General features: G+C 45.0%; 1 protein-coding gene across 1 annotated transcript in view; it reads left to right on the top strand.

The window, feature by feature from the left end:
- LIPG (lipase G, endothelial type) overlaps nt 1-16,783 on the top strand; it is a 39,655-nt gene extending 22,872 nt beyond the window's left edge. Inside the window, exons 6-10 of the mRNA XM_032212693.1 lie at nt 7,321-7,563; nt 8,925-9,045; nt 10,424-10,642; nt 15,333-15,437; nt 15,957-16,783. Of these exons, the coding sequence (XP_032068584.1) occupies nt 7,321-7,563; nt 8,925-9,045; nt 10,424-10,642; nt 15,333-15,437; nt 15,957-15,966 (698 nt within the window). The 3' untranslated portion in view covers nt 15,967-16,783. The remainder of the gene's footprint in view (nt 1-7,320; nt 7,564-8,924; nt 9,046-10,423; nt 10,643-15,332; nt 15,438-15,956) is intronic.
- Nucleotides 16,784-22,414: the final 5,631 nt, after the last annotated feature.

The raw sequence follows: 22,414 nt of genomic DNA, 5'->3' as shown, positions 1-22,414 counted from the left end.
GAAGATTTTTCTCTCTTTCATTCTTCCAATCCCAAACCACGGCACTTCTCAATTTAACACTGGTCAAATTGTATTATTCAGAACAGATTCTTGAATTTGTGATGAGAAAAGTCCACCCAATTCAAAACGTGGTGGCTTCTCAAAATTTGAAAATCCGGTCTCCATTGTTGTGACAATTCTCTAGGGCAGGGGTCTCCAACTTTGGCAACTTTAAGACTTGTGGACTTCAACTCCCAGAATTCCTCAGCCAGCCAGCAAGCTGGCTGAGGAATTCTGGAAGTTGAAGTCCACAAGTCTTAAAGTTGCCAAGGTTGGAGACCCCTGCTCTAGGGTTTAGAATTTAGGAGATTTCCAAACAATGACTTGGCACTTTCATAGTTCTCATTTTGATGAATTTCTGTTACGGCCAGTTGTATCTAACTGCCTAATTTAGTTCCCACTCCTTGCCAGGAGACACAATATGTTAAAAACTGATCAAACTGGCTGAGATTTGCATAACATGCAAAAAGACAGATGGATGCACCTTAAATAAGCTTGGGATAGGATGGAAATGCATTACAGGCATACCTCAGTGACCACATTTGAGTGCCAAATTTCCACTGCTAAGTGAGACAAGTTGTTAGGCGAGTTTTGCCGGATTTTACAAACCCTTTGCCACAGATATTAAGTGACTGCAGTTGTTAAGTTAGTAACATGGCTGTTAAGTGAGTCTGGCTTTCCCGTTGACTTTGCTTGTCAGAAGGTCCCAAAAGGTGATTCCATGACCCCGGGACACTCCAACCATCCTAATATGAGCCATTTGTCAAGCGGTTGAATTTTGATCTTGTGACCACGGGGATGCTGAAATGTTTGTAAATATGAAAAAAGTCACTTTTTTCAGTGCCACTTTGATTGGCCACTAAACAAATAGCAATAGCACTTAGACTTATATACCGCTTCACGGTGGTTTACAGCCCTCTCTAAGCGGTTTACAGAGTCAGCCTATTGCCCCCAACAATCTGGGTCCTCATTTTACCCACCTCGGAAGGATGGAAGGCTGAGTCAGTCTTGAGTCTGGTGAGATTCGAACTGCCAAATTGTAGGCAGACGGCAGACAGCAGAAGTAGCCTGCAGCACTGCACTCTAACCACTGTGCCATCATGGCTCTTTTGCAAGTTATGCTTTTTAGAGCAGATAAAATCACAGTCACAACCTCTTGGATCCCTAAACTGATAACTTTTGTAGTAGTCCTGTCTCTTATGTAACAGGGGAACAAGCTAAAAAAAAAGACCTTCCCAATCAAGGATATTAGAAGCGCAAATGATGTAGCTATCCTTAGTACGGCTGGTAACTTGAAATGGCTGAGTAATACAAACGTACTTTTCAAATAGACAGCTGTTTAAAGTTACAATTGGCAAAACATCTTAGGGAGATATTTACATGAGCGAGATTCAAACAGGTTGACACAATGGTCAGATATGAAAGATTCCGTTCTGTACCTTATAATGGACGTCTCTGGATTTGTGGAATAGCAGAGGTGGAAGGCCTGGCTCACATCCTATTTGATTGTCCCAAAGGTGCTTTTTTCAAGCAGCAACTGGACTTCTTCAGCTCTGGTTGTAAAATGGTTGTAAGTCAAGGACTTCCTGTATCGTTACTGTCTTTTCCCTGATTTGATGAAACAAGTGGTGTGAACATAGCTACTGAGAAAGTATTTCAAACAGTCTCCGAGGCAAAATCCAGTCAGCTTCTTTCCATACAGGATCCTTGTAAGCATTAGAACCGGATAATTCCCAGTGAAATATTAATGAAATCATCTTGGCATCTTTTCTTTAACGTGTAAATGCTAGATGGCTTTAGGTCTACAACTTCAATATGGAGGTATCAAAACTGACTAAAGGTTGTTTTAAAGCAGCTGCACCCTAAACATTTTGGTCTGCGACCAGTGGATGTCTGATGGTGGGCAGGGAGCCAAAAAGCAGACAAGTTAACAAAATTGGAAGGGACCTTGGAGGTCTTCTAGCCCAACCCTCTGCTCAAACAAGAGACCCTCTGCCATTTCAGACAAATGGCTGTCTAATCTCTTTTTCAAACCTCCAGTGATGGAGCACCCCACAACTTCTGAAGGCAAGCCGATCCACTGATTGATTGTTCTCACTGTCAGGACATTTCTCCTTAGTTCTAGATTGGTCTTCTCCTTGATTAGTTTCCATCCATTGCTTCTTGTCCTGCCTTCAAGTGGGCGACCCCTTCTTCTTTGTGGCAACCCCTTCGATATTGGAACACTGCTATCATGTCACCTCTAGACCTTCTTTTCATCAAAATAGAGGAGGAGGAGGAGGAGGAGGAGGAGGAGGAGAGGAGGAAGGAGATGCCATCTTACTGATTTTGACCTTCCCATGTAGCTGTTGCTGCTGAGTTTGGTTCCCATAAGCCCTGAGCAATATATCAAAAGTCCCGTTCCTGGGAGGCATTATGGGAATGGTAGCCCCAAAATTCTGGAAGGAGCCCAGCCGGTTCCACCACAAAACCGCGTTCGACTAAAGCGCGCTCGGCGAAACCGCATACCTGACATCATCACAGTGCGACGAAAAAAGCACGCTGTGAGCGCTAAAGCTAAAATTAACCCCTAAACCTAAACCTAACCCCCCGAAACCTAACCCTAATCCTAACCCTTAACCTAACCCTAAACCTAACCCTAAACCTAACCCTTAACCTAACGCTAAACCTAATCCTAACCCTTAACCTAATGCTAAACCTAAGCCTAACCCTTAACCTAACCCTAACCCTAACCCTAAACCTAACCCTTACCTTAACTTGAATCGGCTTGCTTTCAAAGCGCTTTTTAAAGCGCCCTTTTTTCTCCGCGGTCGCTGTTGTCGCGCTGCTGATGACGTCAGCGACGCACTTTAATCGGGCGTGCTTTAGTGGAGCGCGGTTTTGTCGTGCCACGGCCCAGCCTAGGAAGGGCTGTGTTTAAGGGTTTCAGTTAGAACATCTTCTGAAAGGACGTTAAACTACAACACACACTTTATAAATGCAAAGCCGTCATTTAAACTTCAGGCATCTTAATTGGGACTCTCACTCATGGCAATAGGAAGGAAAAGGATGCCCGTGGGGGGCTGCTTGGCTAATGAACCTGAGGCTTTGTGATCATTGGCAGTGGCTGGGAAAACTCATGCCTTCCCATTTAAAACACAGCACAAAGCCATTTCAGTTTATGAAATGTTTCCAGCTGGTTCTGCGGTGTCCTTATTATTTAAATGATATGTGTGCCCTTTGGGTTGCACTGTGCAACATTCTTGGCTAGCGGCCTACCTTGATCCTTGGCCAAGCTGAGCTCGTGCTTGCGCTGTGCTCCAAAAACCATCACCAGCCGTAAATTTTGCGGCTGCACATGGGGAAAGGCTTCTCCCTTTCGGCTGAGCGGGAGAATGCGAAATGGATGCTTTTGCATTGCAATTCAAATTGGAAGGGCTGGAAGGGACCTTGGAGGTCTTGTAGTTGGAGCTGGAAGGGACCTTGGAGGTCTTGTACTCTGACCCCCACATAAGCAGGAGATCCCATACCAGGGACCACCACCACCACCACCCCGGATGCATGAACCAGGGGTGGGATTCAGCCAGTTCTCACCAGCTCAGACGAACCGGATGTTAATTTTACATCTGGTTCACTGAACTGATAATTCCAAGGACTGGCTGGCCCTGCCCACCCCTCTCCTTCCAGTAGTCTCAATGCAGCCCGTTCATCATGCCAGGTAAGTACAGGGCCCGCATGGAGGCTCTGGGAGGACGAAAAATGGGCTTCCTGGAAGTCCGGAAACAGGCTTGTTTCTGGCCTTCAGTGCCCTGGGGAGGCCATTACCCCCCTCCCAGAGGCTTGAGGAAAGCCTCCTGAGTCTGAGGAGGGCAAACAACAGGCCTGCCAGAAGTACCGGAAGTCTGAAAACAGGCCTGTTTCTGGCCTCTGGAGGGCCTCCGGAGCCAGGGTAAGACCGTTTTCCCCTTCTCAGAGGCTCGAGGAAAGCCTCTGGAGCCTGGGGATGTCAAAAACGCCTTCCCCGCCGTGGTGCAGGAAGCCAGGTAGGCCATGCCCACCATGGCCACGCCCACCCAGCATCCGGGCAGAAAATCCCATTGCTAACATTTTTCAATCCCACCCCTGGTGTGAACTGGCACCAGTCTGCGGTATGCCAGCAACCGGGCTGTGCAAACAAGGGAAGCCCCATTTGCGGGAGGGAGGCAGGACTCAAAACCACGCCCCCACCTGTCAATGGGGAAACCTTTCTCCACAGAACTGGTCCCTGGTGCCCAAATGCTGGTGGGGTGCTGCCCTATATCATTTCAGACAAGTGGCTGTCCAGTATTTCTTTAAAACCTCCAGTGAAAATATATTTTGTATTCATATAAAAACTATATGCTGCCATGGGTCCGTATGAAGCGTGGCAGTACCTACACAAGAATACAGAATAACAGATTTGGAAAGGGAACTTGGAGGTCTTCTAGTCTAACCCCCTGCTCAGGCAGGAAACCCTATAGAATTTCAGACAAATGGTTGTCCAATCTTCTTAAAAAGCTCCAGTGAAGGAGCAAGCACAACCTCTGGAGGCAAGCTGTTCCACTGGTTAATTGTTCTCACTGTTAGGAAGTTTCTCCTTAATTCCAGCTTGCTTCTCTCCTTGATTAATTTCCATCCATTGTTTCTTGTCCTTCCCTCTGGTGCTTTGGAATATAAGTTGACATCCCTCTTCTTTGTGGCAGCTCCTCAAATACTGGAACACTGTTATAATACAATACAATACAATAGCAGAGTTGGAAGGGACCTTGGAGGTCTTCTAGTCCAACCCCCTACCTAGGCAGGAAACCCTATACCGTTTCAGACAAATGGCTATCCAACATTTTCTTAAAGATTTCTAGTGTTGGGGCATTCACAACTTCTAGAGTCAAGCTGTTTCACTGATTAATTGTTCTAACTGTCAGGAAATTTCTCCTCAGTTCTAAGTTGCTTCTCTCCTTGATTAGTTTCCACCCATTGCTTCTTGTTCTGCCCTCAGGTGCTTTGGAATATAAATTGACATCCCTCTTCTTTGTGGCAGCTCCTCAAATACTGGAACACTGTTATCATGTCATCCCTAGTCTTTCATTTCATTAAACTAGATAAATCCAAATCTTGCAACCGTTCTTCATATGTTTTAGTCTCCAGGCCTTTGAACATCTCAGTTGCTCTTCTCTGCTCTTTTTCCAAAGCCTCAAACATCTTTTTTATAATGTGGCAACCAAAGCTGGATGCAGTATTCCAGGTGTGGCCTTACTTATAAAGCGGGACTAATACTTCACATCACTTTGATTCTATGGCTCTGTTTATACAACCCAGGATGATATTAGCTTTTTTGAGTGCTGATGCAGACAGCTGGCTCATATTTAAGTGATCTTCCACTAGGACTCCAAAAGAGACGTGGTGGCTCAGTGGCTAAGACGCTGAGCTTGTCGATCAGAAAGGTTGACAGTTTGGCGGTTCGAATCCCTTGCGCTGTGTAACTGAGTGAGCTCCCGTTATTTCTCCCGGCTTCTGCCAACCTAGCAGTTTGAAAGCATGTAAAAATGCAAGTAGAACGAAAATTCAGAATTAGATAGGATACTCATAGGAACGGATGAAAAAATGATTAAAAAATTGTACAGTTATCTATGTAGAATAAATTAGAAGAAGAAGAGATTAAAGAAACAATGATAAGATGGGCAAAAAACTTTGGATGTACAATAGAACTAGAAAAATGGCAACAACTATGGGAAAGGAACTATACATTGACAATTGGCGATAGCATACAAAGAGAATTTATATAAAATGTTTTATAGATGGCATATGACACCTGAAAGATTAGCAAATATGTTTAAGGATAAATCAGCTGTATGTTGGAAATGTCACCAATTGCCAGGAACATATTATCATATGTGGTGGATGTGCAGGGACGCAAAAAGCTATTTGGCTAAAGTACAAACATGGTTAGAGAAAATGATACATTAAGCCGTAGAGTTTAAGCCAGAGGCATTTTTTTGGGTATTCTACCAGAGAAATATAGTAAAGAAGATTCATATTTGATTGTACAAATAATAACAGCAGTTAGAATTGTATTTGCACAAAATTGGAAAGCAGACAAAATCCCATCAGAAGGGGAGGAAATAAAGAAGATATTAGACTGTGCAGAAATGAACAGGTTGGCATTGAGAATAAAGGACAAAGAGGAATCAGTGCACTACAGGACATGGGGGCGATTTTATTTGTGGCTTGAAAAAAGGTATAAATAGAGAGAAAAAGGAACAAAACATGAAATAAATATCTCAGATGACACATTATTAAATTAGGGGGAGAGAAAATAAGAAAATATCAAAATGTAAATATACAGGTGGAAAAATGAATTGACAAATGTTAAATAGTAATTATAAGAATGTATATCTAAGAATGAATTTGAAAGGAAAAATAAAAAAAACTTTTTACAAAAAAAATGCAGAAAAATAGGAATCACCTTTGTTGGGAAGGTAACAGCGTTCCGTGCGTCTTCGGTGTTTAGTCATGCCGGCCACATGACCACGGAGACGTCTTCGGACAGCGCTGTCTCTTTGGCTTTGAAACAGAGATGAGCACCACCCCCTAGAGTCAGGAACGAGTAGCACATATATGTGAGGGGAACCTTTACCTTTATCACCAGAACTCCAAGGTCCTAATGCAGTGTTTCTCAACCTTGGCAACTTGAAGATTATTATTATTATTATTATTATTATTATTATTATTATTATTATTTATTGATCTTGTATGCCGCCCACTCCTGAAGGACTCCGGGCGGCTTACAATAAACAGAGGAAGGGGATAAATAGACAGACAGACAGACAACAGTTTAAAATACACAACATTCATAGCTACAGTGGGGCTGGCTATTTCAACAGCCCCCCCAGCCTGCCGGAGCAGCCAGATCTTAGTGGCTTTGCAGAAGGCCGGGAGAGTAGTAAGGGTCCGGATCTCCACGGGGAGCTCGTTCCAGAGGGCCGGAGCTGCAACAGAGAAGGCTCTCCCCCCGGGGAGTCGCCAGCCGGCATTGGCTGGCAGATGGAATCCGGAGGAGGCCTAGTCTGTGCGATCTGATCGGTCTATGGGAGGTAATTGGCAGGAGGCGGTCTCTCAGGTACCCAGGTACGATGCCATGTAGGGCTTTATAAGTAACGACTAGCACCTTGAAGCGTTCGCTGGCTGGGGAATTCTGGGATTTGAAGTCCGGACATCTTCAAGTTGCCAAGGTTGAGAAACACTGTCCTAATGATTGACTGTGCTCCATCTGCCCTCCCCCTCTAGAGATTAAGGACCTTGTGATATGCGAACACGAGCGGTCAGTACATCTCTTCGTGGATTCGCTTGTGAACAAGGATAAGCAGAGCTTCGCCTTCCAATGCACGGATTCGGGACGCTTCAAGAAGGGCATTTGCTTGAGTTGTCGGAAGAACCGCTGCAACAGCATCGGCTACAACACCAAGAAGATGCGCAACAAACGCAACAGCAAGATGTACCTCAAGACAAGGGCTGGCATGCCATTCAAAGGTAAGGTGGATCCTACTACAGGTGGTCCTCGACTTGCCAACACAAGTGACTCCCAACGTTTCCGTTCCTAAGCGAGACAGTGGCTGAGCGAGTTTTGCCCCATTTTTACCACCTTTCTTGTCACAGTTGTTAAGTGAATCACTGCAGTTGTTACCTCAGAAACATGGTAGTAAAGTGAACCAGGCTCCCCTCCCCCTTTGAAGGTCGTAAAAGGGGATCGCGTGACCGTGGGACACTGCAACCGTCATAAATATGAGTCAGTTGCCACTTTTGATCACACAACCATGGAGAATACTGTGTAAAAAGCAGCCATCAGTCATTTTTTTTCAGTGCCGTTCCCCAGTCCATGGGGAAGCTGGATTAACTTTACAATCATGTTATCACTAACTTAACAACTGCAGAGATTCACTTAACAACAATGGCATGAAAGGTCGTAAAACAATGCAAAACTCTTGTGACAGAAAGTTTGGACCCGATTGTGGTCGTAATTTAAGGACTGCCTACAATTAATTTACTGGTGTGCAAGAGCTTTGCAGTGGACCACAGAGAGCTGTCTCCTTTCTCCTCCGTGTAGTTCTGCTTTTCTGGGTCCCTCTAGTCTTCCAGTTTGGGGTCCCAAGAATACATATGGCACTCAGATCCTCTGCCCATTGGCCTTCCCCTTGCAAGCCATGTCTGTCTGTTTGTTGTTGTTGTTGTTGTTATTGTTGTTAGTTGCAAAGTCGTGTCATGACCCCATGGACAACGTTCCTCCAGGCCTTCCTGTCCTCTACCATCCTCTGGAGTCCACTTAAGCTCACGCCTATTGCTTCGGTGACTCCATCCAGCCACCTCTTTCTCTGTCGTCCCCTTCTTCTTTTGCCCTCCATCTTTCCCAGCATGAGGCTCTTCTCCAGTGAGTCCTTCCTTCTTGTTAGGTGGCCAAAGTCTTGGAGTTTCATCTTCAAGATCTGGCCTTCTAAAGAGCAGTCAGGGTTGATCTCCTCTCGGACTGACAGGTTGGATCGCCTTGCAGTCCAAGGGACTCGCAGGAGTCTTCTCCAGCACCAGAGTTCAAAGGCCTCAATTCTTTGGCACTCAGCCTTTCTTATGGACCAACCTTCACAGCCATCCATTGCAACTGGGAAAACCGTAGCCTTGACTATACGCACTTTTGTTGGCAGGGGGATGTCTTTGCTTTTTCGTATGCTGTCTTGATTTGCCATAGCTTCCCTCCCAAAGAGCAAACATCTTTTAATTTCTTGGCTGCAGTCCCCATCTGCGGTGATCTTGGAGCCCAGGAAAATAAAATCTGTCACTACCTGTCGGTTTACGTTACCGCAAATTTGCCATTCTAATGTTGGGTTCTTGTCTTTCCTCAGTTTTCCACTATCAGCTGAAGATCCATGTCTTCAGCTATAAAAATATGGGAAAAACCGAACCGGCATTTTCCGTGACCTTCTATGGGACCAGTGGAGATTCTGAACCTCTACCTCTGGAAGTGTAAGTGGAAAATTTCAAATATCAGCCACTCTCGTTAAAGTTGATATTGTTTTTTTTTCTAATAAGGCCCCCTCCATGCTTTGTTTCCCCAGCTCTGCCCTAGGAACAGTTGGTAGATCCCTTGTTTTAAAGAGGGGAACAGTCCAGAGCCTTGGTCAGACCACATCTGGAATAATGCATCCGGTTTTGGTCACCACATTACAAAAAAAAAAGATGTTGAGACTTTGAAGTGCAAAGAAGAGCAACTAAGAGGATTAAAGGCCTGGAGACTAAAACATACGAAGGACTTGGGTTTGGATTTGGGAAAGGAAGGACTAGGGAGGACATGATAGCAGTATTCCACTATTTGAGAGGCTGCCACAAAGGAGAGGGGTGTCAACTTGTTTACCAAAGCACATGTAGGCAGAACAAGAAACAATGGATGGGAACTAATCAAGGAGAGAAGCAACCTGGAATTAAGGAGAAACTTCCTAACAGTGAGGACAACTAAACAGAGGATCTTGCCTTCAGACATTTTGGGTGCTTCATCACTGGAGGCTTTTAAGAAGAGACTGGAGAGGTGGTATAGGATCTCCTGCTGGAGTGGGGGGCTGGATTAGAAGACCTCCAAGGTCCCTTCCAGGTCTATTCTGATATTCAATGTCTTTGTGTTCCTGCAGCCCCTGTCTTAGGGTCCCATAATTTGAAATGAGGGTTGGGAACTTCCAGTTTGAGGGTCTAATCCATCTCATCACTCTCTGCACTCATCTAGAGTGGAGACTATAGAAAAAGTGTAGAGAAGAGCAACAAAGATGATTAGGGGACTGGAGGCTAAAACATATGAGGAACGGTTGCAGGAACTGGATATGTCTAGTTTAATGAAAAGAAGGACTAGGGGAGACATGATAGCTGTCTTCCAATATCTCAGGGGCTGCCACAGAGAAGAGGGAGTCAAACTATTCTCCAAAGCATTTGAAGGCAGGACAAGAAGCAATGGGTGGAAACTAATCAAGGAGAGAAGCAACTTAGAACTAAGGAGAAATTTCCTTACAGTAAGAATAATTAATCAGTGGAACAACTTGCCTCCAGAATTGGATTGGATTTGGATTTATTGGATTTATATGCCGCCCTTCTCCCAAAGGACTCAGAAGTTGTGAATGCTCCAACACTGGAAGTTTTTAAGAAGATATTAGATAACCATTTGTCTGAAGTGGTGTAGGGTTTCCTGCCTAGGCAGGGGGTTGGACTAGAAGACCTCTAAGATCCCTTCCAACTCTGTTATTTTATTCTATTCATCAGCTTGAGTCATGAACCCTGTGGGGCCTTGAGGTCTTCCCTCTGGACCATGGCTGGGCAGGTGGAGAAATGACCATTTGTTCAACTTTGGCTTCCTTTTCAGATCTGATCAAATTGGCCTGAACTATACCAACACCTTCCTGGTCTACACAGGAGAAGATGTGGGTGATATTCTAAGGATCAAACTCACCTGGGAAATCACCAAGAAGTCCTGGTACAATTTTTGGAGCCAAATGAAAAATTACTGGGCCAAGTCTGAGCCCTCATCCAAAGAACTGCAGATCAGACGCATCCGAGTGAAATCGGGTGAAACTCAGAAGAAGTAAGGATTTTGCTGAAGGATCCCCTGTAGGGATCAAGAGGGGATGTAACATCCCGTAGTCTTTCTCTGTTGGTCAGGCTAGCTGGGAGGCAAGGGATGCTCGGTTTGAATTAAACAATTCACACGGGCATGTGTGTTTGTGTACAGGTAGTCCTCAACTTACAATAGTTCATTTAGTGACCGTTCAGAGTTACGACAACACCAAAAAATAGGGACATGACCATATTTCACACCTGATTGTTGCAGTATCCCTGTGGTCACATGATCAAAATTCAGATGCTTGGCAACTGACTCATATTTATGACGGTTGTAGTGTTTTTTTGGGGGGGGTCGTGTGAATACCTTTTGCGACTTTCTGACAAGCAAAGTCAATAGGGAAGCCAGATTCACTTAACAACATCGTTACTAACTTAGCAACTGGAGTGATTCACTTAACGAATGTGGCAAGAAAGGTCATAAAATGAGGCAAATCTCCCTTAACAAACGCCTTGCTTAGCAACAGAAAGTTTGGGCTCAATTGTAGTCGTAAGTCGAGGAGGACTACCTGAATGTGCATGTTCCCAGACAAGCAAAGTCAATGGGGAAAGCTGGATTCGCTTAATGACCATGGGATTCAAATAACATCTGCAGTGATTCTCTTAACTATAAAATCAACCTGTAAAATCAGGGACAAACCTTTGCTTAGCCATGTAAAAGTTAGTTCCAATTGCGGTCATAAGTTCGAGAACCAGCTGCATTTTGCTCTTCAGTATTTCTTTTTGAAAAATTAAAGCAAGCTCCCCCCCCCCCCAAGAAATCAAAATCAGGTGCAATGAAGTGCAAAGAAAGGAATTTGAAAGGGGATGATAGGATGTTGAAAACGATATAGAAAATAAGGAAATAATGTTTAAAAAGCAGCAAATTCATACTGGTAGCTATTTTAGTTGGGAATCCTCCTAATCTGGTTTCTTGTTCAGTTTATGAATTAAAATTACTTTTACGCTCTTTCCCCCCCCAAAATAAGCCCTCCCCAGATAATAAGCCAAATTGGGCTTTTGAGCGCATGCACTAAAATAAGCCCTCCCCAGAAAATAAGCCCTCCCTGAAAATATTTAAACGCATGCGCAGCCGGTCTCCACCATTTCCTCTGGTTGCTTGCCCCGCAAAGAACACGAAGTGAGGAGGTGAGGCCGGAGGGGGGAAAAGGGAGGGGGAAACATGCCCCATGAACCCTACATGCCCTTATCTAACAGCCACTCCCGCAACCCTAGCCATCATGCCCCTTCTCTCACGCTAACGGCCACTGCAAAAAGAGCAACAGGCCCAGAGACGCACAACACAGCAGTAGCCATGAGGTGACCACACTTGCCGGCTCCTGCACCTCAAAAATAATAAGGCGTCCCCGAAAATAAGGCCAAGTGCTTATTTCGGGGGTCAAAAGAACATAAGACCCTGTCTTATTTTCAGGGAAACGGGGTAGAAGCAAGACGTTAGTTAGCAAGAGAAAGGCCTGAATAATACTTCAACCTAACCCACAGCTTTATAAATTGACTCAAGGGTATAGTAGAAGAACCTTTTACAAACGGGAAAATTAATTTAAGGGAAACAGTCTGCTCATCTGCTATCTTCCCATGAATGTAATTTCAACCATCCCCAATCTATAAGATAAATCTTTTGGTTCTTCATGATAATAGATGCCAATGAACTCTTTGTAACTGTCGGAGGAAACATGAATGACAAGAGAACATTCCCTGTGCATCTTTGGGTGCTTGATTTTAAAGCTTCATATTTATCTACCCAGTAAGAATTTTTTTTAATCTATGAGGGATCCTTGGTGCTCTCTGAACTTGATGGCTTCCTTGCAGATGTTTCATTACCCAAACTAAGTAACCTCATCAGTGCATCAATCCTGATGATGTTACCTAGTTTGGGTAATGAAAGGCCTGCAAGAAAACAACCAAGCTCAGAGAGCACCAAGGACCCAGTGGTGGGTTGCAGGTGGTACACCCTGGTACGGGCGCACCAGAGCCTGCCCGGAGCACCGGATACTATTCCGGTACGGTGCTCTGGAGGGCCCACCCGCCCACCCAAGCTCCTTACTGATCTTTTAAGTCTTCAGCGCTTCCACGCATGCGCATGGTGCATACAGCGCCTGCGTGATGCTCCGCTGAGCAGCTAGGGCGTCGCGGAGGCGCTAAGCTGCATGCGCGTGTCCATGTAGATCCGGAAGCCACCACTGCAAGGACCCCTCATTTTAACTCCAAGCAACAAATATTCTCCTTTATTGGTATTTTTAGCTATGATTTCTAGAGTCACACAAAGGTCAACCAATCAGAAGAGCACAGCCTATTGTTAGCCAATCTCTTCTATGTATAGTCAACTGATCCTCATCCAGGCTTACATTCCATTAGTTATTTTACTAATCTGGAGCAAATCCAAGAATTTAACTCCCACAAATCTCGGGGGAGACATTCCTCAAAGACAGCCTCAGTAGTAGGAGGGTAGGATGCTGTTCGTCTCCGGTCAGCTGGCAAAATTGGACATTCAGAAGAACCACAACTCTGTGTTGCAATTGTAGAGAGAACCATTATGGTGTAGCACAGGTGTCGGCAACCTTAAATACTCAAAAAGTCACAAAGATCATAACCGGAAGCCCCCCATTTAATTCTGGAGCCGACCGGAAGTCCAGTTCCCCCACCATAGAGTCTCCTTCTAGCATGGCACCCTTTTTCCTCTATCTGTCCTAACCAAAAGCCCTATCAATTGTGGAGCCAACCAGAAAACCTGCCCCTTGCCATAAAGTCTCCTTGTGCGCCGTGCTTCCCCCCCCCCCAAACCAGAAGCTGCTCTCAAAATTGTGGCATCGACCGGCAAAAGGGAGCCGCAGCAGAGGGATGAAAGAGCCACATGCGGCTCCATGCGACCCCTGGTGTAGCAGTTGAGCTGTTGGATTAGGAACAAGGAGACCTTAGATCTGTTCTTTGACTTTAAGCCCGGCCCTCACTCTGGGTTCTAGAAGAAATATGGACTGTTGGTGTATATCTGAGACTGGGAGTGAGGAGACCTAGAGCCATTCCATCCTCAGTCATGGAAGCTCCTGAGGGATTTTGGGCCTCCCTCTAATCCCAAGAGCCAGAGTAATGTATAGGCCAGTGATGGCAAACCTTTTTCTTATGGCATGCCAAAATTGTCTGAGTGCGTGCTATCGTGTGTCATGCATGCCCACACCAATTCAATCCTCTCCATCTACCTGCGCATGTGCACACAACGCCCCCCCACGCATGAACGCACGGCCCTTCCCCAGGCTCCAGAGGCTTCCCTGAAGCCTGGGAAAGGGGAAAACGGCCTCTCTGGACCCTCAAAGTCCCTCCAGAAGCTGGAAACTGATCATTTCCAAATTTCTGGTTGGCCCGTTGGGGCGGTTTTTCGCCCTCCCCAGCCTCTGGAGACTTTCTGGAAGCCTGAGGAGGGCGAAAACGGCTTCCTTCAGCCCTCTGGAAGGCCAAAAATCAGCTGGCCGGCACACGCATGCATTCCGGAGCTGACAGCTGGCATGCCAGCAAATATGGCTCTGTGTGCCACCTGTGGCATGCGTGCCATAGGTTCGCCATCATGGGTATAGGTAGTCCTCAACTTACCATCATTCACTTAGTGACCATCTGAAGTTACAACAGCCCTGAAAAACTGACTTGTGATAGTTTTTCACACTCACAACCACTGTAGCATTCCCATGGTCATGTGGTCAAAATTCAGTTGTTTGGCAACTGCCATGTATTTATGACAGTTACACCGGCTTAGGATCATTTTCATTGCTAAGGCAGGGATGGGATTTGGAGGTTCTCTGAACCGGCCATTACGTTAGCTTCTCCCGAACCTGGGCGAATCTGTAGCAGCCCCCCCACCCTGCTTTTATGACTTGTGGACTTCAATTCCCAGAAAGGTTGCCCACCCCTGATCCTCTAGCATAATGTTTCTCAATCTTAGCAATTTCAAAATATTTGGACCAGTGGTGGGTTTCACAATTTTTTTAGAACCTGTTCTGTAGGTGTGGCCTGCTTTGTGGGAGTGGCTTGCCAGCCATGTGACTGGGTAGGAGTGGCTTGCCAGCCATGTGACTGAGTGGGAGTGGCTTGGCAGTCATGTGACTGGATGGGCATGGCCAACTTGTAAAATGTGGTGAAAGTCACTTAACAACGCTCTTGCTTAGCAACCAAAATGTTGGCTTAGAAACTCTGGCATTTGAAGCACGCAAGTCTTAAAGCTGTCAAGTTACAAGACACTTGCACCCCTAACCCTTTAGGAAAAAAAAACCAGGGGTGTCCAAACTTGACAGCTTTAAGACTTATGGACTTCAACTCCCAGAATTCCTCCTCTCGCTCTTCATCTTGATGATGTGTAGACGGGCGGGGGGAGGGAGCTGGAACTGGTTCTAAACGGTACTGTAGATTTGTGGAACCTCTTCTATAGAACCCAACCCCGATGTGGACCAACTCCAGAGTTCCTCAGCTAGTATGCTAGCTGGAGAATTCTGGGAGATGAAGTCCACATGACATAATTTGCCAAGGGTGAAAAAAAACCAACGATTTGGGAATTGACAGCTTTGTCAAAGAAAAGCTACACAATTTGAACCAGATAGCTTAGTCTCACTTTCCATTTAAAGGTCCTTGTGTTCTATGTGACTTAAAACACCTTTGGTTTTGTTTTTTTCCAGGCTTGTGTTTTGCGCAGAAGACCCTGGGAAGACCGACATATCTCCTGGCCAAGAACTCTGGTTTGTAAAATGCCGAGAAGGGTGGCAAAAATGGAACCGAACAATGTAAGTCCTGGTGGTGCCAGTTTAGAATTCAATGGCTTGCAATAGAGTTAGCATGAGAAGTTATCTGAGTGTGTTGCAGAGAAGGAATTTGTTCCTCAAATCTATTGGGCAGGGTACAGAGAACTGGTTGTTAAATTATTTGAATCCCACCACTGGTCGAAACCCTGCTCTAAGAGAACTCTTGCCCATCCCTAGGTAAATCGGGGGTTTTACTCAGCATTTCCCACTACAAAGTAAATTTAACTTTATGATACCTGGAAGTCTCCATCAGTGGTTCTCCTCAAGCATGACAAGACCATTTGTGGTTCAGTGGCCATTAGTCAAATCTGAAACATCCCACAAATTGCCTGAGACAGGAACTTGGCCTCCTCCCACAAATCTTTAGAGGGAGTATTTTTTTTCCTCCCCCTGCCTTATTTCTCTTTGAGGCCAGTTCATCTTCAATGATTGTCAAAGCGCATCAAAGCTGTAATTTGAGACTCTTCAATCATGCTCTTTGTTTCTCTCTCCCTTTCTTAGACCAGGATAAAATCGGCATTGAAATGCCCTCCTCCCGAAGCCTCTCAGATCCATCAGGGACCAACCCAGCTGGAAAAAAGCATTTGGTGCGACGAAAGACAAAAAAGACCAAAACTTGTTTCTGCAGACTTCTTCCTCTGGCTTCCTCACTTGTCAGGACTTGCAAGAGCTTATAGTTTAAAGATGGATCTGTGGGGTTGCTAAGAACTATCTCAGCGCGAATGATAATTCAGAGAACTTTCTATATTTATGGCTTCTACTTTTTTTAAAAAAAAGAATAATTTATTGGGAGGGAATAAACCCACCTGTTACAAAGCTGGCCTCTTTTCGGAGAGCCTTTCTGGTTGTGCCTTTGCCAACTTGCCTTGGTCAATGTTTGGGGCCCTATGCCTCTTTCACAGGCCCAGTCAAAACAGATTGCACATGATTGCAACACCATGATTAATGTGAACGCAGACAGAGCCAATCATAGGATATAGAGCATTGTAGGGTCCTTGGTTCTCTCTGAGCTTGGTGGGTTTTTTTTTTTTGCAGACGTTTCGTTACCCAACTCGATAACATCATCAGTACTAGAAGGGAATGGGGTTTTCCTTCTGTTTATGTTGGTGGCAATGTTCTTGGTGGCTCCTTGACTAAGCTGTTTACTTTAGCTTGTTCCTGGATTGGGGTCTTGTTTGCTTGCTGATTCTTGGTCTAGGAATTAACCTTCGTGTTAATCTCTAATAATCTGGATGTGGATTGTTGGTGAGGAAGTGTTGTGGTCTCCCAACAGGGACAGAGCAAACCACAGCTCAACCCTGAGCTACAAATAATCTCTTCTACCTTGTTTCCCCGAAAATCAGACCTCCCCGGATGATAAGCCCAATCGGGCTTTTGAGTGCATGTGCTAAAATAATCCCTCCCCTGAAAATATTGCAACACAGCAGCAGCCATGAGGTGACCACACTCACCACCTCCTGCACCTCAAAAATAAGACCTCCCTCTACCCAAGATCTCAAATGAAGCAAAAGGGGTACTGAACCAAAAGATAACAATAGATGAATTAGAAAAGGCAGTCAAAAAAATGGAAAACAACAAAACTCCTGGCATGGATGGTTTGCCAGTTGAAATCTATAAATCTTTTTTGGAAATCTTAGGACAAGAGATGATAGTAATATTTAATGCTGTCTTGACGGATTCTATCGCACCGAAATCATGGGCTGAGGCCTATATAACCCTTTTGCCTAAAAATAATAAGACCTCCCTGAAAATAGGGCCAAGTGCTTATTTCGGGGGTCAAAAGAAAATAAGACCCTGTCTTATTTTTGGGGAAATACGGTATTGATAGAGCACTGTTTCTCAACTTCAGCAAAGTTAAAATGTGTGGACCAACTCCCAGAATTCCCCATCTTAATGTTGTTTAGGATGGGAAATGGAGTATTTTTTAAAAAAAGAAGTATATTCCTCTACTTATCATTCAACCCATTTGAGCTTGGTGATTTTCTTGCAGACGTTTCATTACCCAACTAGGTAACATCAGCAGGGCTAGAAGGGAATGGGGTGTGCTCTTATTTTTATATATCAATGGCTTGCCTTGTCAGTGTTGGTGGGATGTTTGTGGTGGTTCCTTGATCAGGCTATTGTTTACGGTTAGCTCGCTTGTCTGCATTGGTAGTTCCTTGATTGAAAAGCTAATGTTTTAAGAAATCTGCTTATTAAAGTCAATGCAACTTTCAAAGCAGGGTACTGTCCCCTACCGCCCAAGTTCATATGGTAGCCAGTAGGAAATTGGGCTGCTTTCCTGGACAGCAGAGATATTCCATCTGTGTGAGATTGGAAACACTTCCAAATAACTTTCTAAGCATGCACAACCCTGGCCACATAATAGAAGAGGGAAGAATGGTGGTATTTTTCTCCTTCAACATTGCAGTTCTCCGATTTGCCACTCACCTGACATTGTGCTCAAAGTTATCTGTTGTTTATCAGGCCCATGCCTCCCTTCTTTCTGGTTCTGAAACATTAGAAGGAGAATCACTCTATTCTCAAGGAAGGAATAACTCTGCAGGAAAATGTTGTCTGCCTCCCTAGCAAATCTTTTGGGGAAAAAAAATGATAGCAAAGCATACTTTTGAATGAAATGAAGTCTGTTTTAATAAGAGACGAACAGGAGTCGGAAGAAAGTTTATTTGTTTAGATTTCTTTTGTTCAAGGATCCGTGATTTTTTTAAAAGATATATTAGTTGTAGTCTCCCACTCATCCTGACCCCTAGTCAGGGAACATCCATTGTCCTTGGACAAGTGCAATCTTCTTCTTCTTGCTCTAAAACCAGTTCATAGTTTTCTTTTGCATTTTCCCCAAGAGAAAAACATAAATATTTTCCTTTGGATTGTCCTTGAGTTTCCCCTTGTTGAAACATCCTCTTTTTTTTTTTTAAGGGCGAACAATTTCCTCTTAGGGTAGAGGATTGTGTTTGATGAAATGATAGGCCTTGATTATTAGCTGTGAGAAATCAGTCAATATTAAGTCGAGTATTGAGCCCACGGTCTCTAGTGCATCTCTGTGTGATTTATTCTTCCAGCATCTGCAGTGAGCTACGGGTGTCTTAATTCTCTGCATTATTTAGATGCAATTGTGCATGCAGATCTGGTGGACGCAACCCATGGCTAAGAAGTAATTGAATTGTCTGCCATATTTGAAGTCTGTTACATTTTTTGAAGAAGGAGCTACTGTAGGTTGGCATTTTTTGCAAACAAACAGCTGCAGGGATAAAATGAAAAACACTTCACTGTACAGGTAGTCCACAGTTTATAACATTTCGTTTAGTACAAAGTCCCAATGGCATTGAAAAAAAGTGACTTATGACCGCTTTTCACATTACAGTTGAAGCATCCCCGTAGTCACGCAATCAAAATTCAAAAACCAACTGACTCATAGTTACGACCGTCGCAGTGTCCCGGGGCCATGGGATCATTTTTGCCACCTTCCGACAAGTAAAGTCAACGGGGGAGGCCAGATTTACTTAACAACCGTGTTACTAGCTTAACAACTGCAATGATTCACTTAACCATCGTGGCAAACAAAGTCGCAAAACGGCCAAAACACATTGAACAACTGTCTTCTTTAGCGACGGAAACTTTGAGCTCAATTGTGGTCATAAGTCAAGGACTACCTGTAGTGGGAACGTTTAACATTAAGAGTTCTTGATATGTCAAAAGTGAGGTCTGTCTCTGCTTGGAATTAATGAGTAAAGTTGTTTGACACTTCAAAGTTTGCAAAATTCCCACAGAAAACCCCGGAGTGTTTCTCAACCTTGGCCACTTGAAGATGTCCGGACTTCAACTCCCAGAATTCCCCAGCCAGCAAATGCATTCGCTGGCTGGGGAATTCTGGGAGTTGAAGTCCGGACATCTTCAAGTGGCCAAGGTTGAGAAACACAGGACTTTAAAGTGTTGTGCTGAGCAAATTAAAATGATCTGAGGAGAATGTCGGCTCCCTCAGAAGGCAGGATGCTTGTTTTTAAACCAGATTTCTCTAGGCATTTTTCTACTGCTAATTTTTTTATGGGGTGTGGGTTAGCCGATCTCAACCAAAGTCTTTGGGGTTTCCCCCCCACCCCACCCCCCTCATCTAGATGACATTTTGTCTTTGTTCTTTTAGGAACAGAATTTGGGGTAATTTAACTGTAACCTGTGCCAACTTATGAAGTGGTCCTGAAGCTCTTGTCTGTGAAATTAAATTTGTATATAATGCGTTTTTTTGTAATAAATGCTCCTTCTCTATTTATTTTTCCCCCCAGAAATGTGCATTTGTATATTTATATAAAGAGGCTCTTTTTTAAAAGAAAAAAAATCAAATGTGTTTTTTTTTTTTTACAAGCCAGGAGCAGAAAAATAAACTCGGTGACTTCTTTAAAAATCAGATGCGGACATTTTAATTCTTTCGTTAAAAAAAAAAAAAATCCCAACATGGAGTGTTTGTAGAGAGAAATCCATCCTGGAAGAACTCGGTAAACCTGTTCAGCTAAACCGATGTGTACAGTTGGAATTCCCCCATCAAACCACAGTCGGTTGGTCCCCCTCCAAATCCTTCCAGCCTAGATTGTAAATTTGGACAAGAGTGCAAATCCAAAGAATGATTCTTCCATTTCGTTATTCTGGGAAGTGCAGATCTGTGTCCTGACCACGGGTGGGTTTCAGGTGGTTCGTGGCAGTCCCCGCAAACTGGTTGGTCGGTGAACCCGGAAGTAAGTAACTTCCGGGAACACCGAAGGGCCCATCTGCCCGCCCGCGTTTCTTACCCGGTTTTGACGAGTTCTGCGCTTCCACGCATGCGCAGGATGCATTCAGCGCCTGCGCGATCCTCCAGGAGCAGCTGGAGCATCGCACAGACGCTAGTACGCATGCGTGCAATGCGCACGTGCATGAGGACGCCGCTGGCCCGTTCCAACCGAACCGGTTGGAATGGGGCGAGAAACCCACCCCTGGTCCTGACCCAGCTCCCCAAACACGACAAGCCCTCAGTAGTTGAAGCAATGATTCCTTTAGGAGTGCCAGCAGCCCCGGCAGGCTAACAAATCTGTTTGGCAAGAAGATGAATAGTTGTTTGCCATATCTCTTCATCTCTACCCCCTTTTATCCCCAGAGTTTGGGGGGGGGGTTGTAAGCAGTGGTGGTTTTTCCTTCCTAAGGATCGGCCCATGGATTTCCACTGCTCTCCTCTCCTCTGCTTTCTGCGCATCCGTGCCTCGGGCACTGGGCCCAGCTCTTCCTCTTCTTCCTCATCAGCCACCTTCAGACCTGGGGGCTGTTTATTTATTTTATTTATTATTTATTTATTAAATTTATAGACCGCCCAATCCCGGAGGACTCCGGGCGGGCTTACAAAGAAGGAAGAAAAAAGAAAAGAAAAATAAAATAATAGTTTAAAATTCACAACACGCATTCGTTCTAATTGGGGCTGGACCTTAACAATAAGGTCAACAGCCCCAGGCCTGCTGGAACAGCCAGGTTTTAACAGCTTTCCTGAAGGCCATGAGAGTGGGTAAGGTCCGGACCTTTGGGGGTAGCTGATTCCAAAGGGTCGGAGCAGCCACAGAGAAGGCTCTCCTCCGGGGGCCCGCTAGCCGACACTGTCTGGCTGACGGCATCCGAAGGAGGCCCAATCTGTGGGATCTTATCGGCCGTTGGGAGGTATGTGGCAGTAGGCGGTCTCACAGGTACGCTGGTCCTAAACCATGTAGGGCTTTAAAGGTAATAACCAACACCTTGAATTGCATCCGGAAACCAATTGGTAGCCAGTGCAGCTCGCGGAGGACAGGTGTAACATGGGTGTACCTCGGTACACCCAATATCGCTCGCGCGGCTGCATTCTGGACTAACTGTAGTCTCCGAACGCTTTTCAAGGGTGGCCCCATGTTGACGCCATCTGAGGACTGACAGATGGCCCATGCACTCTCCCTCCTTCCCTCCCTCCCTTCCTTCTCCCTCCCTCCCTCCCTCTCTCTCTTTCTCTGCCAGCTTCATTTCCTCTTCCCCCTCGGAGCTCTCAGATTGCCTTGATGACTCCCACGCTTCCTCCTGACTCTGATTTGCTGGAGGAGCCGACAGGCCATAACAATCTGACTTCGCACCTTAGCAGCCACATAGCTGCACAATGGCTCGCGTGGTTAGGATGCTAGGTTGACAAGCAGCAAGCCCGCATTTGAGACCAATGTGGTGTGGGTCTTTGACAATTCGCCATGGCCATCTCGTCAGAGGACAATTCGCTGTGGGAAAAGAGTTACACTATTATCAAAGAAATGGCGGAATACAATCATTAAAGAAAGGATGCAAAAGGAGGGACAGAATGAAATGCGAATAGCAAAAACTAAAATGATTTTTATTTATTATAAATAATTAAATAGAATTGTTAAATTGCCCCATGGCATGTTGGCCATAGTGAGTTGGCTGCAGCAAGTGGACTCTGAGAAGTTGCCCCATTCTCTGTGCTGCTGTGTGACAGGGTGAGTTCCCGTCATTGGCTGCAGCTCCTGCCAACCTAACGGTTTGAAAGTATGCATTTGCAAGTAGATAGCTGTCAAGACCTAAACTTCCTGAGACAGTAAAAATCACATGCTTAGTCCCCCAAACCCTATTTTATTTAAATGGCTGTGAATTGTGTTCATTCACAACCCATAATGAGTCACAAATAGTTTGTGAAGAGTCCGACAGAAGTCTGCCAAAGTCTTTCAGAATAAGGCTGATAAGCACCCACCTTTACAGCAATAGCAGTAGCAATAGCAGTTAGACTTATATACCGCTTCAACCTCTCTAAGCGGTTTACAGAGTCAGCATATCACCCCTACAGTCTGGGTCCTCATTTCACCTACCTCGGAAGGATGGAAGGCTGAGTCAACCTTGAACCGGTGAGATTAGAACCGCTGAACTGCAGATAAGTCAGCTGAAGTGGCCTGCAGTACTGCACCCTAACCACTGCGCCA

The sequence above is a fragment of the Thamnophis elegans genome, chromosome 3 (genome assembly GCF_009769535.1).
Source record: "Thamnophis elegans isolate rThaEle1 chromosome 3, rThaEle1.pri, whole genome shotgun sequence".
In the NCBI taxonomy this organism is placed as follows: Eukaryota; Metazoa; Chordata; class Lepidosauria; order Squamata; family Colubridae; genus Thamnophis; species Thamnophis elegans.
Note: the sequence above shows the minus strand (reverse complement) of the source record. Positions and strands in the feature narration are given on the sequence as shown.